Raw genomic sequence first — 17,804 nt, 5'->3', positions numbered from 1 at the left:
GGGCCGGGGGGCAGAACGGAACTTTTGGGGGCTCAGCAATGCGGAGGGGGCAGAACGGAACTTTTGGGGGCTCAGCAATGGGGAGGGGGGTCAGGGGGGAACAGAACGGAACTTTTTGGGGGGTTCAGCAATGGAGAGGGGGGGTCCGGGACCCCTGCACGGGATCCCCCCCCAGAGCAGGCTACAGGGTCCTCCTCTCTCTTAGCACCAAAAGGAAAGCAGAAATCAGGAAAATGTCACAAAACGTAGTTATTAAAGAAAACAGCGGTGTCAGTGTGTGACAGAGCACTGAAGGACTGACACGATTTCCTGCTCCAGGGAATGAAATTGTTCAGTCCCTGCCGCTGGCTGACACGAGGGGTGGGCTGCAGCATTTGTTCATACTGTGAAATTACTCCAAGGATAAAAAGCATTTTATTTGTACTCCCTTCTTTTTTATTTATTTATTACACCAAATTATGGCCCATCTTTCAGCATAAGGGAGGGAAGGCACTGCTGCAGCACACACCAACACCGAGCACCCTCCTTGGACTTGCTCCGGTCCTTCTCCACTTGCAAAGCAGCAGTAATTAGGGAAAAAACCAAACAAACAGGAAAGCAAGGATTCATCAACATTAGTGAATATTTCTCCAGCTTTCCTTAAGGGGGAGATTATAATTTCTTTCTGCAAATTGAGGTTTTGGAAAAGTATCCAGACAAATAATGAGATTTGAAGGGAAAAAGATTAAGGTGAATTAATGAAACAAAGTATTCTCGCTGCAGAGGAGGACTTTCATCTGGGCAGTCCTTATAGAGCTGTTAAATCTGTTGCATTTCGATACTTTGTTCTCTCTTTTCCTCTGATTCCCACAAATATTTTAACAAACAAAACAGTAGCTACCAAGAGTTTAAAGTTGTGAGTTTATTGCATATGTAACAAAAATGAACATGACCTCCTGGGTCCAGCCTACTATACAATCACTGTTTATTCCAGCTGGTTCCATAACCACATTAAATAGAACTAGTATTTCCTTAAATACTTTGATTTAGACATAAAATGAAACATTAGTGTACAACTTCCACAAAATAAATCTGCAATAAAAACAGTGGGAAGAATAACAAGGATAGCAGCAATACTTAAACATGACATTACAAAATAATAAATTAAAAAAATACATTATAAAGTGGTTGAGGAACAACAACAACAATAACAACAACAAAAAAAAAAATTAACAGATTAAAACCAGATCCATACTGTGTTTCTGGGAATTTGCTGTGCCACACAGCCCTGAACCTGGGCACTGGCTCCAGAGGGCCTGGTGGCTGGATCAGTAATTTACAAAACCTGTTGGATTTTACAACCACCTCCACTTGAACTGAGGACAAACTGCTGAGCTGATGGCACCGCCTGGAGCTTGGAGCAGCCTTTTTGGAGCAGGGTCTTGTCTAACATAATGCCCAAGAGAACACTCACACCCATCCATCCAACAGTCTGCTTGCTTCCTGCTGGAGCACACGAGCAGAGTGGTGGTTTCCTACATCCCTGAGCGTAGAGTAGAGGCTGAGGAGCAGCGCCAGGGCAGGGCTGCTGCAGCAGAGGGGTTTGTGTGGCACAGCAGCGACACCCACGCTGTGCCTCGTCTTCCCTTCGGGTCACACCCAAGAGTTTCAGCGCTGGAACGTGGAATGGCAACACCAACACGGGACTCCATGGTTTTCTTTGGGCAAGTTTGAGAATAACAACCAAGTTCAAGTGCTGGCAGAGCGAGTGGGAATGGACACACAAATTCAGACAGTTGAGGTTATCCCAGACCTCTGAGAGCCACTGGCTCAAGCCAACTCCTGTTGGCATTTTGTCCTTCCCTGGCCTTGGAAGAACAGCCCATGGCTCCAAAGCCATTCTGCCTCACTTCTTGCTGTTCTTCCATCCACCCAACCAGCTTTAAGGCCTGCCTCAAATGCACGTACAGAACAAGACAAAAAATGTCTCTGTTGTCACTGAAGTGGCACAAAATTGCAAAGACAACACGGCGGGAGAGGTGGTGAAGCTGTTGAAAAGAGAACTGAAATAATTTAAAAGACAGTGCCCTATTCTTGTTACTGTCAGCACGGAGGAGGTACCTTGACAAGGGCTTTTAAATACAGCAAAAAACAGAGACTTTTCCAAACAACAATCCTTGCCTATTCTTATTTTGTGCATTCAATAAAACACTGACCTAGCAAAGACATTAGGAACTATCTTACGTCAACTGGGTCGTTGACATAAAGCTACTTGACCTACAGATCTCCAAATCAGGGGCCTTTCCCTTCACCTCACTTGGTTTGTACTGAGCCAGTTGTGCTGCAGGTGTGACAGGATTTCTATTAGGGGTGGGCTTTAGTATCTGGGGTTTTGGGGTTTTTTTACATTTTCTTTAGTGAAAAATCCACATGAGACTGCATGCAAAGCTTTTGGGCAATAATCCATTTTGCATTTTTCCTATCTGACTGGTTTATTGCACATTCAAACGTACTGAAAGGATTAAATACACTCTATGAACAGGTTTGACTTCAAAGCAATTTGGAAAATCCAGGGTTGTGGGGACTCTGCTACTCAGCCTGGGACTGCAGAGATGCTGTCTGCCAACTGTTGCACATCCCAACAACCAGAAATGCAGAAACTGGTCTCCAAGTGCCAAAAGATCCCTACAGAACAGGGGGCTGAACATGCCTGTCCTGTACAGTCCTGCAGGATGAGCATCTTTAGCCACCCTGTGCAAATCTCACACTATGGTACAATTTTACACCTCCCATGCGACTCCCGACAACAAATCACAAGAATTATGGTCAATGGCAAAAAGAAAACCACAAACAAACAAAACAGAGAAAGATGCCAGGTTTTGACAAGTGTCTACTTTCTGTCTTATCACAGTTTAAAGCTATTACCAAATGCAATTAAATAAAAAAACAAAATAGAAGTATTCCAGTAGACATCTCCTAAGGACAGTCTCTTACCCACAGCTGAATTTCAATGCACTATTCCATTAATGTAACATCTGTTAAGTGGTTCAGTCATGAATCTCTCTAAAAATCAGGCTTGCCAAAGAAAAAAAAAATCCTATACAAGCAAGCCTGCTTAAGTTTAGACATGTTTGATAGATAACTGGGTCTCTCTGAAGCCATGTTATTTGTTAAAATACTGTCTCATCTTGATGTGCCAAATGGAAAAATGTTAGTGATTCAGTGTCTTAGGTTACAATGTAAGATGTAACCAAAAGTATGTAGTCCATCACAATCTGTTAAAACCAAGTGGGGCAGTGCTCTTTATCTCTTCCATGACACATCCCTGATAACCCCCTCTGGGGGAATTATCTTCTGTTAATGGCCCACGGAGCCTCAATGCATGACTGACAAAATCACATCACCCATGGTGAGATGCTCCACCCAGGGGAGGAACCAAGCATTCCTACCTGGACAGAATCTGAGATTTGGAACAACACAGCCTTTACCTAATGCATTCCCAGAGGACAAGAGCTACATAACCACCACTGGAGACCTTCAGAGGAAGACCAGACCCTTCTACAGGATCACTGCCTCAAGAGAACCACATTTATCACTTCATCAGGACTGCAGCCACCACTAACTTGGGCTGCCACCACCACCCTGACCAACAGGGTGTCAGCTCCTAGCCTGACTCTGTCACTTTAAGCCAGTGTTTCTGTATTATTGCCTTGTTATATATACTAGTAAAGAGCCATTATTCCTATTTCTCATATCTTTGCCTGAAAGCCCCTTAATTTTAAAATTATAATAATTTGGAGGCAAGGGGTTTACATTTTCTATTACAAGGGAGGCTCCTGCCTTCCTTAGCAGACGCCTGTGTTTCAAATCAAGACATTCAGGTATTGGATTTGCTTTTGTTTCCCCTGTGTTAGAGAACAAACCTTTTAATATTAGTTTCAGATATTGGAAAAAATAGCCTTATGGCTCTCTGGAGAAATTTTCATCCCTACATAACTGAAGTCATAAATTGTTCCAATAGCTTTCTGTAACATTTAGAATGTATTCACTATACAGTTCCCCTTTCACCTCAATCTCCAAATAAACCTTTCCCAAGGCCAAAAAATTTGAAGCAGGAGTTTGTTCTGTTAACTTGACTTTTAGTGATTTCCATGTGAGTCTTAGAATTTAAAGTCACACAAACACGTCTTGGGTAAAACAGTGGCACAGAAATCACAGCTTTGGGATTGAATGGATCTTTATCCTCTGTCTCATCCTCACAAAGCTTCTCTGCAAGGTACTTACATCTGAACAAACGATGGAAAGTAATTCTGCTGGAGGAAAGAATTGTTTTCACGTGCAAAACAATTAGATTTCAGCCAGGACAACCAAAAAGAAATCATACAATACCATTTAAGCTGTCCCAGATTCCTTCACTTTTCTTAAGGTGAGCCACAGCTTCCACTGGGAGCTTCCTGCTAAGGCAGAACTTGGATTTCTTTACCTTTCAGTTAAGTGTTCATATGGAGGTATTTTCTGCCAGAAGTTTACTTTTTAAACAGATGTTTAAAATGTGCAACGCAAATTCTGGTGCCAGTCAGACACTCTGCACCTGCTGGATTCTACAAAGGCTCAACCTTGATTTAAAACAGACTAACCAGGTGCACCTACCAGTTTCAAGTCCTCAGCAAATTAAACTCATTCTCAAATACACTTTGATTCTCCTATTAAAAAAGCCCCACAGGTCGCTGACCCTATCACAATATGTGTTACAAATCTAGCAGAATATCCTGTGTAACCAAAGCCAAATGCTGAATTTGGCTGCGTTTCATTTCAGGGAGGATAGAAGAAGAGGGAAGGGGTTATTGTAACAAAGGGGAGAAAATAGAGTTGGGAACCACCAAGAAAAGCCCCGACCCTCCCCCCCAAATCCACCAGCGACCTAAGGGAAACAGCCTCATCTCTAAGTTGTCAGAGTTCAGATGTTTCAGACAGCTTAGCAGGAAGTTCACAGCAAGCTTCTTCTAGCTTTTGATTTGGTGGTCCATGAGCTAGCATCTGTTTCCTTTGGTTGCTTTTTCATTCCACAGCAAACCCACACGTCTCTTCCACAGCTGTCAACAGCTTCTCATAAAGCTTCTCGTATGACTCATAAGGCGGAATGTCGATCCGGTTAAAGCTGCAGGGAAAGTAACAAAACACTGATGGATCTGAAGTGCTTCTTGGGGGAGAAATGTGAAGAGGCTACATACAGATAGAAATTGTAAAAACTCTCAGCTGTCTCAGTGGCCAAAGGCAACAAGATGAAAAATATCTATGGCAGGGTTTGGGATGAGGAGGAGGAAGAGGAAGATGCAGGAGACTTGCAAAGAAAAAGCAACACATCAGGCAAGCCCACTCCCTGCCCTGCCTGCAGACAGTCTGCTGCTGCTGACACCATTTCCTGCCTCTGATGGAGTGAGATTTCCGTGCAAGGGCTCAGGCTATGCCTATACTGCAGCAACAGCATGAGCTTGCAACATTCGACATCTGACAACAACTCTTTGTAATAAAGAAATAAAGAAATAAACTTACAAACGTCTCACTACCCAGAATTATCACCTCTGGAATAAATGAAAACCACAGATAGTATAGAAGACAAGCTTTAAGAAAGGCAAATTATTTTGCTGGCTGCAGAGTACAGATATATACAAGCTAACAGAGCACTCCTGGAGTCAATCCATGTGTATCACATGCCTAACCCCTGCCCAGGACAGAGATGACTCCTTTAAATCAAGACAAAGGGAGAGGAAGCAGAGTGTTTCCATCTTACCAAGTGTGAGCTTTTGGAAGGTTGTCTGTGTTTGCATCTATTAAATGGATGGTAAACAGTCTGGGTCCTGCAGCGCCTGTAGAACCTTAGACAGACATTCTAGTTAATGCACTTCAACAAGGCATCATTCACACACACACATTTTGCTGAGTATAAAAAGGCAAGAGAGGAAATTACAGTTCCAGCTGCAAGCCTAAGTATGTCCTAGGCTAAATCTGTAGCGATATTTGCAGCTGATGAAGGGATGGCAGAAGAGATAGGGCTGTTTGTGACAATCATTTTACAGACTGGTATTTTGGAAAGCTGCTAAATTTGATATTAATGAAGCTGCACTATCAAAAATGAAAATACTTAAGTGCATGAAGGTTTTCCTTGTAAAACAGAACTAGTATTTTAATTTTGAACATCAATTTACTGTCAGCCAACAAATGGAATGTGATCAGGAGATCAGAACAGCCAAGGACACTGCCACATTTTTGATAAAAACCTGCAATTTTCAGAAATTTGCTTTAAAGCCTAATGGGTTGTTGCTGAACACTGAGGGGAATACAATTCTCACATGAAAAAGTTCTTTAGTCAGCCATATATCCCTGTGCATATTTGCATGGAATGATTTGAACCTCAGAGCACAGAGCTGCAGGAGACTGACGAGCCAAAATTGACAGCAGTCAAAGCACTGCACAGTAACAGATCCACCAGCTTCCATCACTATCAGCAACAGCCAAAGTGTTCAGCAGCAGCTGAGCTGCTGACAAATGTAAAACAGCTCTCAAGCTCTGAAGTCTGCAAGTACTTGACTTATCCAGTCATATGCTGATATTTTACAAGGAGCCTGTAAGTACCACACCACTTTTATCCCTTTCTCCAACCACAGATTAACTCAGCCTCCACATCAGTCACCTTGTAAAGCCTTGAAACCTTGAAGTGGGACACGCGTCGAGCCCGTCACGAACTGCAGCAGCCTTGCCCTTCTTTCCTCATCAAACGTTTCCACTGCTTGCCAGAACCACTTGACAATGTTGCTGTCAGCCATGCAGTGCTTTAGGCGTGTGTTGGACTTCCAGTCATTCAGGTCTATCTTATCCAGGCCTCCTATGATCAGCTGTTAAAAGATTAGGAAGCACTTTAAAGTCCAGAGTAATTTCAGGTTTGCAGTTATAAAACACATCCAACCACGTCACCAAGCCTGGCATTGTTTAGGTGCTTCACTCAACTTTTTGGTGCATGGTAAACCTTCCAAACCAGTACAGAACTGGTAGTAAATCTCTCCAGTTTGACTGCAGTGAAACTGAGCCCAAGCAGTGCTTTACCAGCATTAGAACTTTTTCAAGCAACTACGAGTCAGAAGCCCATGCAAAATTTGCTTTATTAAATGTGTTCTCCCTGGAAGGTACAGCCTGTCTTTATGAGGGCACAGCACTGATTTGGAATAAGGCTGTGGCACAGCATCATTGTCCTGCTGCAGGATTGTCCTAGAGATGTCAATGGAATCCTGCTCAGCTTCTGGAACATCTGAGTTGCTTTGCTGCCCCACAACAAACTATGGAAACTTTTCATCTGTTTTTGACACCATTTGTGAGAATCTCTGACACAGACCAGACATATCACTTCAATCTCTTTTCCACATGACACCAGGTTGCAAAAAGGAAGTTGCTACTGGCCATGCATTTAACCACCTCCTCTGGCAACAACAAATAAACGGCACAGAGCAAACTTCACCCCTCAAAACAAAACATGTGTTGTATTTTAAATTTCCCATAATATTTCACAGTAGGGATACTATTGCGGAGAGCTGCCCTTGAGCAGCTGCCTTGTTGTGCCACCAAGACAGCACCCACTTACACCTGCTCACATCATTAGGGGAGTTGAGATTGTTCTGAAGTGGAGAGTATTGAAATATTTAATGGATTTTTAATCTACCTTTTAAAGTAAATGGAATGCAAGAACTTTGTGGGATTAACCAAAATGCATGACTGACTAGCACAAAATGCTTTCTAAACCACAAATGATGAATATTCCACAGGTTGTCTTATATTTTCTAGGAAGCAAAACCAGAGGAAAAATTGCTGTAACAGGAACTATTTTAAGAAGTAGCTTTCTGCACCTCAGGATTTGATATAAGAAGACAAATTAATTTCTTTTCTGTATGCTCAACTCTTCTACTTCTGCAAACCAATTCCTGTGTGCAAACAGAAACAGCCATGCTTGAAAAGTTACTGGACAAAACAGGTTCTGGGGTAAATAACGTGTCTGGTCTTGCCAACAATTCCTCAAACTTGCAGTGTTTCCTCCTTCTCAGACCACCTGCCTCGAGCATTAGTCCTTGGATAGAAACCACAGTGTATTTGTCTTTCCGTGTTTAAGTAGCCCTCTCAATAATATCAACCCAAAGAATGTCTAGAATAAACCTAAGAGGGTTTGGTTAAACAAATACTCAGCTTTCTGGTATATAGAATGGAATAAGTTTTGTGGTTTGTTTGCTTTATGTTTGTTTTTTAAATCAGTGCTTGACTGTGGATCAAACAAATTACAGAATAATCCATGCAGATAAAACATACCTCAAGTTCTTTCTGGTCAAAAGGCTTAAGGAGATGTTGAGGAATAAGTTCATTAAAACCTTTCTGCAGAGCCAGGAACTGTGCCTCTATTCCTCTCATGAACCGCCAGTTCACATACAACCTGCGGGGGAGGAAGGAAGAAGTCAGGGGTGATGAGCTGGACAGCACTGGGATTTTCACAGCAGACTTGCAAAATGCTCATTTTACAGATGACCTTGTTTTAATACACACATTTTGTATTATGAAATAAGTGCTTATCCATTCCTTTTTCCATCAACAACTAATTAATGCACCATCAATGGAAAAACCAAAATACCATTCAGAACTTCATCCTCCCAGGTCTTCCAGTGAAAACATTCATGTCATTTATGACTCAGGAGTTCCCACCCAAAATACTTACTTCCCTAGTTTCACTATATACAAAAATTCTGTTTACTACCCTCTTCCCACTCCATTTGCAGGACATATTTCTGTTGGCAATACCTGACATATTCCTTCTTGTTCTCTTCTGTCACTGGAATATTCCTGCCATTTGGTTTGAGTTCATGCTGTAAAATCCTCCCGAAGGCGTTGTGCTCCACACAGAACGTGTGGTCCAGGACTGGTGTGATATCGTTCTCTCTGCCAATGCACAGAGGGAAAACTCAGCATTTCTGGCATTTTGCTAACTCTCAGTAGTGATGCTGACAGTTATTTGAGCACCTAGGTAGTCTTCAGGCTAAATCTTAGCTGCCACCTGCATTTCACACACCAGAGGAATATTGCCACCATCACCAGTTTCTGTATGGTTTAGTGCACGTTGAAAAGCCTGATCAGATATAGGATATTCACCCAATTCTAAGAGATGGATAAAACCATATATGGAGAAACACACACACACACACCCCTATATATATTTATATATACACCCCGCAAGAATCTGATCTGCTGTCACATATCTGAAGCACAGAAGAGATCATACATAAAGAACTTCATCATCAGTAATTTCTTTAAATACAAAATTCAAAACAGCTTTTAGGAAAAGAAATTAAGATAATGCAAAGTAGTTCTGAAGAGTCCCAAAGCTATGCTGAATGCTGGATCATGTTCTGTGAGCATACAAAAGCCCAAATTACTTCCATTCATTTTAATTTTAATCAGAGTTGGCTTTCTTTTGAAGAAGGCTGTACTTCCCCTCAGACCTCTGTCCTGAGTTTGGATTTTGATAGTGATATTCTACCATACCCATGCCACCTTTAATGATTTAGTGTCTACTTTATTGCAAGGAGAGTTTGCAATGAGAACTTTCCCTCAAGTACCTTTGGTATATTAAGAATAGCTTAATGACTTTGTACAGACAGCCACCATAAAAAGATTTTTGCAAACTCTCTGTCTAAAGCATCTCACTATTGCCAACAAACTCTACCCCATTTTCTCTACAGTGATATGATTGCTAAATTCAGTACTTACAAGATCCAGACTAAACTTTTGTGTAATTCTGGGTCAACAGATTCCAGGTCGGAGAGCTGGATGGGCTTCCCCAGCAGCTGCTTGTAAAAGGGAACTGTGAACCCCCCGTTGATATAGTGTCCATGGAACACAGCCAAACCCATTATCCGACCAACAAAATGGAAATAAGACAAATGGTCCTGCAGGGAGAGAGGAGAATCAGGCTTGGGAAGACACTGACATCTTGTGGCACCCTCGGTGGTTTGTTCTGTGTGAGTTACCTGCAGCCCTCTGGGCAAGAGCAGCCACCACTTTTCCTCACAACATAACCAAAACCAAAGCATTTAATGATTAAAAACCTTGAAGAAGTCTCTGTGCATTACCTGATTAATAAATTGGATTCAAGTGTCTAGACCTCTGAAAGGGAAAAACTTGGAAAAAGAAAATCCCTGTGAAACCTCCAGAATCCAAGGATTCCAAACAAATTAGTTCATTCTTTATTTAGCCATCCAAATGTATCTAGTCTTGAGGAAGCAGTGTGCTTGTTTCCTTCATTTCTTTCATGTTCCTTTTAAACTAACTTTTGAGAGCTGAGGTGTAAGACCTATGGTTAACATTCTTCCAACCCATTTCCCTCATCTTCCAGTGCAAATGTCAGGAAATGTCATGTCAGGAAGAATTCCCTCTACTAATACAGAACTGCTGCTCCTTTTAGGGTCTGCATCAATACAAATCCTCCAGTAAGAGAAAAAGCAAGCACAGGAGAGTAGTGAGAAAGGGCAAGCAAGGGATACATCCCTAAAAGTCATGGGATGGCACTGCTGGGAATGTAATGCTGTGTGCACAACCACCTGTGCTCACAGTGAAAATGAATTTCATCTGTTTTGTCTTCTCAGAGTCACTGTGCAAACCAATCAGTACTGAGGAGTCTCACAGAAATCAGATATTTATCAAAGACTGTCATGTTTTTAATTTCTGAACAAAACCCCTCTGCTTCTCACAGTGTAAATACAAGACATTAACACCTTCTTATGCCAATTTACCCTGCAGTTTAGACTCTTCCTGTGAAAGAACAGCTGTAAAAAACTGCAGAGGACATCTCTTAAAGTAGGAATATTGCTGAGAAATTAGTACTTACAGGATTGATAGAAGAGTCTGGATTGATTTGCAGCATGTAAATATTATCTGTGGAGTACTGGAAGAGTCCATAGTAGGGATTCAACATTTCATGGCACAGTAAATACAACCACTCTCTGTCAAGAAAAAAAAACAAACCCAATAACAAATTTAGAAGAGTGCAACTTGCACTTAAGTTTTAGACAGCACAATTATTGTGATTGATCAGTCATGGAATGCTTATTTCAAAATCAGATCCTCTTTTGCTGCCCTCCATTTGTAGACCAAAAGGGTGTGATTAAAACCCCACAATGTCCTACTCCACTCAGGGCAGACTTGGTTTAGTTTAGAAGCACTGAAGGGATCAACATCAATTAAAGAAGCTACAGCAAGCTGTTGGACAATGCCATCAGCTAATTGAGTCTGAACAGGCCACACTTCCAAAAAAGTCCTGCCTTTGTACAGAGTTCAGCTATTTGGAGCCCATGAGATCTGCTTCTCTGCAACCTGTACAGTATAAGGAAATATTTTTAAAAATCTGTTTATTAGAATCAGCTCAATTGCTGGAGATCTTTAGAAAAGCTGTTTTTCTGCCAGCATGGTCACTGCTTTCAGCAGAGGCCAGAAGGGACAGAGACCAAGTGCATTAAAATTAGGGGTTGGGTAAATTCTCTCACCTCAGTAACACACAAGGACAGAAGCAGAACTAAAGCTATTTTTGACCTCCCAAGTCACCATGACAAATACTCCTTTGTTGTTAAATTTGGACACCCTTCCCAGGTCCAAAATATTCATAGAGAACTATCAATTGTAATGCTTAGAAGTGGAGCTGTACTGATCTGGAAGAGTCTGTTGCAACTAATGGGCAATTATGAAAGGCATCAGGGTAACAGGATGTCAACAGTGGAGACACCCAAGGTTGCCTCGGGTAAGGCAGCTCAGAATGTTCCAGCTTCTTTCCTTTGTCCAGGGATTGATCACTGAAAGATACCTAAGTGGGCAGCTTTTGTGGATTTGAGAAATTTCTCTGTGAATTTACACAACTCTGAGCCACCAGGTGTGCGTTTTTTCAGTGATGCTAAATCAGCTCCTGAATTTCACATCTGATGTGACCTGCAGGGAGTTATTGTCATTTTTAAGAGGGAGGCAAGTCCTCGCTGAAATTTTAGCTTTTGTTTAGGATTAGTTCATCTCTACTCCTGCTCCAACAGATCAGAGAACTCTCCTGAATGCAGCTGAGACATAACAAAAAGGAACCCTCCTGCAATCCATTTGTGGGAAATCAGAGAGGTGTGTTTAACAAAACCATTCTTGTGATCTGGGTCTGACTTCAGGGTCTATACACTCCCTGAGAGACCTCACAATTTGAGCTGATCACACTTTCATAACTTGCAGTGGGACAACTGTTAAATCACAAGCTTCTACTTCCCAGTGTACCATATAAAGAGTGAAGCTGCAGCCACTGTCTATAAACTAGATCACAAATTATTAACATATGACAGAAACAGGTAACTTGAAAGGGGATGGTAGCAACCATAGGGCACTTAAAGGGCAACTTTACAGTTAAGAGGTGACAGAAAACACCCAAAATCTCACCTTGCTACTCCTCCATAGTCCAGGCCCTCCTCTCCTCGGAATTTCACCATAAGCCTCTTTTTCAAGTCCTTTGGCCTCATCTTCATTATCTGACGATAGGATTCCTGTATGTGCATTTGTACAATTAGCTCTTTTATTTCCTATAATTAAGTCCATTAGGATTTCTCTAATACCATAATTAAGATCTCTGCATTTCTGTAATACACAGACTGTTACTGAATTACAGAAAACATGACTCTGAGTGCTAACCTGAAGCAAATTTCAATGACAACTGTGTCATGTGGTGGGTGCTTGTGAAGCAAAGTTGTTATAATCAGTGATCAGTTTTACTTAACTCTTCAATGACAAAAGCTGCTGTTAGCAGTAAAAAAAAATCAATCAAATACCTCAAATATTTCCTCTCTGGATACTTCAATGCGACAGTGACCAGCCTGAGGTTGCTGAAGAGAGAGCTCATGTCTAAGAACTTTCAACTTTTGTACCAAGTCTCTTTCATATCTCTGTGCAGGCAACTCCTCACCCTCTTCCAGTGACCCCTCATTTGGAGCTGGTAGAGGCTGCTGGCTGGGCTCTTTTAGCTGGCATTGATGGCTTGGAGAAAAAAAGGACAATATTTAGTCTGGACACACAACAATAAGGAATACGTAAAACAATGATGGAAGAAATTATTAAGCTTCTCTAAGAGGAACATGGAGTGAAATGTGTATTCAGCTGAATACTTCTGTACCATCTTTACATTAGATTCAGGGATGTAAGGAACACAGACACTTAAAGAGTTTCAGCATTTTTGAACTGTTTTTATACGGCAAAGCACTGTGGAAGGCTCTGGAGCATGATCACTGATTGCTGACTGAGCAGTAATTAAAGTTTGTGTGGTATTCTCCCACACAGAGAGAACTTTCAGGAGTGCAACATGGAAAGAGATCTCTAATGGAACAAACAACAGGTTTATAAAGGGAACTGTTTAACAACTGCAACTGATTTTATTTCAGCTTCCAGCAGAATGAGGCTGGGGATTCCTGACACAGTGAAAATACTGCATCTATGGTTTCTAAGAGAGAAAGAAACACTTGTCCCAGATTGTTGCAGCTTCATACACTCAACTATCCTTATCCATCAATGCTTTATTTGGGTTGTAGAGCAATTATTTTTTAGATGCAGAGATTCCCTGGCTGGCTTCAAGCACAGGAAAAAGTCTGGCCTTGGGCACAAGCAGCACTGCCAGGCTGCTTCCAGGGTCAGTTCCACAACAGTTCAGCTGCCTTTCCATACTGCAGAATTTGAACTTACCAAATCCTGCTAAACCCAAACTGGCTGTGCACAGCACCCATTGACCAGACTCCAGCTGGTTTTATATTCCCATTGTCTGGAGCTCAAGGGAGCATGAAGTTAGTCCAGATCCAGAACAGCCAGCACAGAGCTAGAACTGCTCATCCAGACAGACATGAGCTGCTGGGGAACCCCAGGCAGACTCTGTACCCCACACCCCAGCAATTCCAGAACTGTGCAGAGCAGAGTAAAAACCCTTCTGAATAGTCTCAGCAAAAAATTTAGATAAAACCAGAACTGAGAACCAGTGCTTGGACCCTGACTACAGCACTGGCTGCATCTGTTCCTCAATTATCATTGAGGGTTTCAGCCCCTCATGACTCCCAGACCTGAGAGGGATTATTTATCAGGCAAAGCTCTTACTTCATGATGTGATGTAGTCGTGGATCTGTGAATTGTGTGGTTCTGTTGTTATGATCTACAAAATATATTCTTCCTGAAACTGTACTTCTGACTTCCCAGCCTGGAGGCAAAGGTCCCAGTTCATCACAATTCACACTGTTAAGGTCTCTAAAGTGAAAAGCAAACAAGATGTTAATGCACATTTGAAGTGAAGCAACCAAATACCAAGATCACTTAAGAAGTTAAAATCACCTCTTTAATCAGGTTAAGGTTAGAATCCTGACTATTTGACTGAAAAACCACCGAGAGTAAGTCTTTTAACACATACACTCACTCCCTTCTTCCTGGATAAATTTCAGGTATCACTCTAAGTGCTGCTAAAGGCAGTCACTCACTTCCAGGCAGTGTCTGAATTCAATACATAAAATGTATTTACACCTAAAAAGACTGAAAATACCTAAAGCTCCAGCCAACTAACTGAGGAAAACACCAAGAGTGGCAAGAAAAGGAAGGAAGGAAACATGAAGAAACATGCCTATTTTTAGGCAGAAAACCTATTGTTAAGTAAAGTATTCTTTAGACAGCTGGCATGGATTCAGGGTTGAAGACACCACTCTGTGCAACTCCTCACCTAAATCTAACCATGCAACATTTGTATAAATGAGTTAATTGAGAGGCTTTAGAAAGGTAGAAATGCTTTGTACACTGAAGGTGCCTCAGTGTCACAGTGAGTATAAGCCCAGGGGACACACAGGCAGACAGACAAGCCCTTGTTAGGCTCCTTAAAGGAGATTATGGCTGGGACCATTTGCTGAGATCAGCTGTACATCTGAAAGTCCTGCAGAGATCTGATTACAGCAAGTTTTAACCTACAGCTCTGCCCCATGCCAAGTTTTAACCTACAGCTCTGCCCCATGCCAAGGTTAGGTTTTTGCACCACAAGCTGGTAGCACAAAAGTCACCTTGAACTAGAATAGGTGTGACCTGTGACTCACAAGACATTGCTGTGTCCATTTCCACTGCTGCTCCTGAAACCCTGGCTCAAGGATTTGGGGAGAGGAGCAGCAGCATTAGGGTGACCAGCATCACTTGAAGAAGACACAAGGCTTTGGGCACACAAGCCTGACATGACTGACACAAGTGAACAATCACTGTCATTTCTTCTTCCAACAATGCCAGCTAATCTAAAATCAGCTATTTTCTCTCTCTCTCAGCTTAGTTTTTCATTTCCTTCCATACACTGGGCTTTTATCACCACTTTTGCCTGCACTTCTTTGTATCATTTTTCTAATATCCTGTACCACATTCCTCTATTATCCAGGCAGTGCAGCAGCTGAGAGTTACAAACTTCACTCTTGAATCTGGTGTGCAGGTGGCCCATGAAACAGCCCAGATTCAGAGCTACTCAGGAAGAGCACCAGACCTCACTCACAAAGACCTGGATTAACTGCAGGTTAAGGTTTAAAGAGGCTTTACTAAATTAATCATGTGAAGGATTCAAATTTTCTAGCTGCAAATTACCGGCCTAAAGCATAAAAACCTCAAACCATTTCAAGTTTAAAGATAACAAGTAATCTTTCCTTCAGCTATACACAAGTGAGTGCTAATGAAACAAAAATTACAAGTTGAATATTCAAGAAACAATTATTTTAAGAAAGAAGTCAGTTTTTTCTTCAATTTACAGTCCAAACTGTTTTCATACAGAAAAAAATTGTAGGTAAGATTCAGAAATTTGTAGCTTCACCAAAAACAGCCACATCAACATTTTAGGAAGAATTTGTCAAACGGGAATTCCTGAAGGGTTACACATTTTTTTGCTTTTTGTTTTACATGGTTCACAAGTAAATAATTCTTTCTTTCAAAAAGTGTAATCCCTAATGTTTGGTGAAAAGGTAACTAGAAACATCCCAAACAATTCCTCTGCTGGGAGCTCTCCCTTTAAATTCAGACAGGCCATTTAATAGATTTTTGCTCTTATAAATCCAGCATCCTGCCACACAAATACACACCAATCCCCCTGACTTTTAACTATAAATCCATACCTTGGTATCCTTGGGTCGTGCCACGTGCTCACTCCAGTCTGTGTGTGCAAAAAATAAACCTGTCCCTGTACCGTTGTTCTTTGCTCTATAAAAATGGAAGGAAGATTATTCTAAATTACAATTCTTAAAAAAAAAAATTAGTTTAAAGAGTTTAAAGACATTAGAATATTTTCCTCCTAGGAGAAAGTACTGGAGCCATCACACTGATCTCTTGCAGCATGGACTGTTTTATCCTTGACAAATTTACTCTGGCTACACATTTCAACATTCTTTTGAAACTCACAGATCCACGCACCAGCATGTTTTAGTTTGTATTTTTAGTGTTAAATTTTGAGACAATTCAAACCCCCAAACTAGAATTCTCCTAGATTTGGTATGCTCTTTTCTGAGGTTTAAATTCTCCTTAATCCCATCCTCACTAATCTTCTGTACTATTGGTTTCTTTGTTGCTTTTATATATTTTCCTGATCTTTTCTCAAATGTGGGCTCAAACCTACACAACATGCCAAGGGGGAAGGAAAATATAGCATTACTGCTCTAGTTTAAAGAGCTCTTTCCATTTGTTCTCCCTAGATACACAGCCAAGATTAGCAGTGAGTTTTCTGTAACAGCATCATACCACAACCTCATGTTTAATTTACCATCAACCCCTCAGTGTATCCTGGCGTAGCCAACTGCTAATTAGCCAATCTCAAACTCCCATCTGCACTTAGTTCCTTTTCCAAAAGGCAGAATGAGACACACATGGACACTGCTTGTTCCAACAGGCAAAACCCCTCGATGCATCAAAAGGGAAGAAAATTTTTGTAACTTTTGGATAAAGGTGTTGGGGAAGATGAAGCAGGAAAGCCTTATCAATATGATTGCCTGGCAAAAGATTTTGAGAATATAGAAACTATAAGCAAGATTGAAATGAAAGCAAGCTTTGAGATACTTTAGTTACTGAACAACTGGAAAACAATGGTGTGGCCAGTTGAAGGTAATCCCCTTTTGATGAAACAACACCCTCTGCTTGCAGACAGGTCCAAGGGTCAGAGCAGACCCTATAGCTTGGCAGAAGGGTCCAAAGAGGAGTTTTTAGGGTTTAAAATGTAACACAGTATGGTAATGTAATGATTCTTATAGGCTGTATGTAAATGCTATAGGATTTGTGTATTGTACTAGATTGGTTAGTGAGAATTAGGATATTGAACACAGAAGAAGATTTACTGTATTGGAACGGGAACCTCGCTCTCTTACCCTTTTACGCTCTTACCTTTTTTACTCTCTTACCCTCTCATCCTCTCTACCCCTCTCTTCTCTCAGTCCTGCTCTGAGCTGTGGCTGGCAGCTCCCAGCAGGGCCCTGCACCGAGGCCCTTTGCAATAAACCCCAAATTCCACGACCTGGCTGCAGAGATCTCTTGTCTCCATCCATCCCGACCGTGCTACCCCCCGACACTCCTCCATAAAGGAAGCCCTTTTGTGGGGCACTCACCGTAGCCCTCAGGCAGCTCAGGTGACTGGTGGCCGTGGGGCCTGTTCTGAGGTGTCTGCACGTGAGCTCTGAGCTCGGGGGTGCGCAGGCGCTGGGCCTGCAGCCTCTGCTCCTGGCTGGGGGACTCGAGGAAGCGGCAGGCGGGCC

General features: G+C 41.8%; 1 protein-coding gene across 1 annotated transcript in view; it reads right to left on the bottom strand.

The window, feature by feature from the left end:
- Nucleotides 1–883: 883 nt before the first annotated feature.
- Nucleotides 884–17,804, bottom strand: part of SMURF1 (SMAD specific E3 ubiquitin protein ligase 1) — a 20,360-nt gene continuing 3,439 nt past the window's right edge. Inside the window, 13 exon segments of the mRNA XM_014306764.2 lie at nt 884–5,137; nt 5,771–5,846; nt 6,671–6,872; nt 8,329–8,449; nt 8,812–8,949; nt 9,778–9,956; nt 10,895–11,009; nt 12,469–12,572; nt 12,855–13,059; nt 14,161–14,307; nt 16,182–16,266; nt 17,658–17,798; nt 17,801–17,804. The exon segment at nt 17,801–17,804 is cut by the window's right edge and continues 82 nt beyond it. Coding sequence (XP_014162239.1) covers nt 5,038–5,137; nt 5,771–5,846; nt 6,671–6,872; nt 8,329–8,449; nt 8,812–8,949; nt 9,778–9,956; nt 10,895–11,009; nt 12,469–12,572; nt 12,855–13,059; nt 14,161–14,307; nt 16,182–16,266; nt 17,658–17,798; nt 17,801–17,804 — 1,617 coding nt within the window. The 3' untranslated portion in view covers nt 884–5,037.

Source organism: Geospiza fortis, unplaced genomic scaffold, assembly GCF_000277835.1.
Source record: "Geospiza fortis unplaced genomic scaffold, GeoFor_1.0 scaffold237, whole genome shotgun sequence".
Lineage (NCBI taxonomy): Eukaryota > Metazoa > Chordata > Aves > Passeriformes > Thraupidae > Geospiza > Geospiza fortis.
This window is presented reverse-complemented; position numbering and strand designations above follow the sequence as displayed.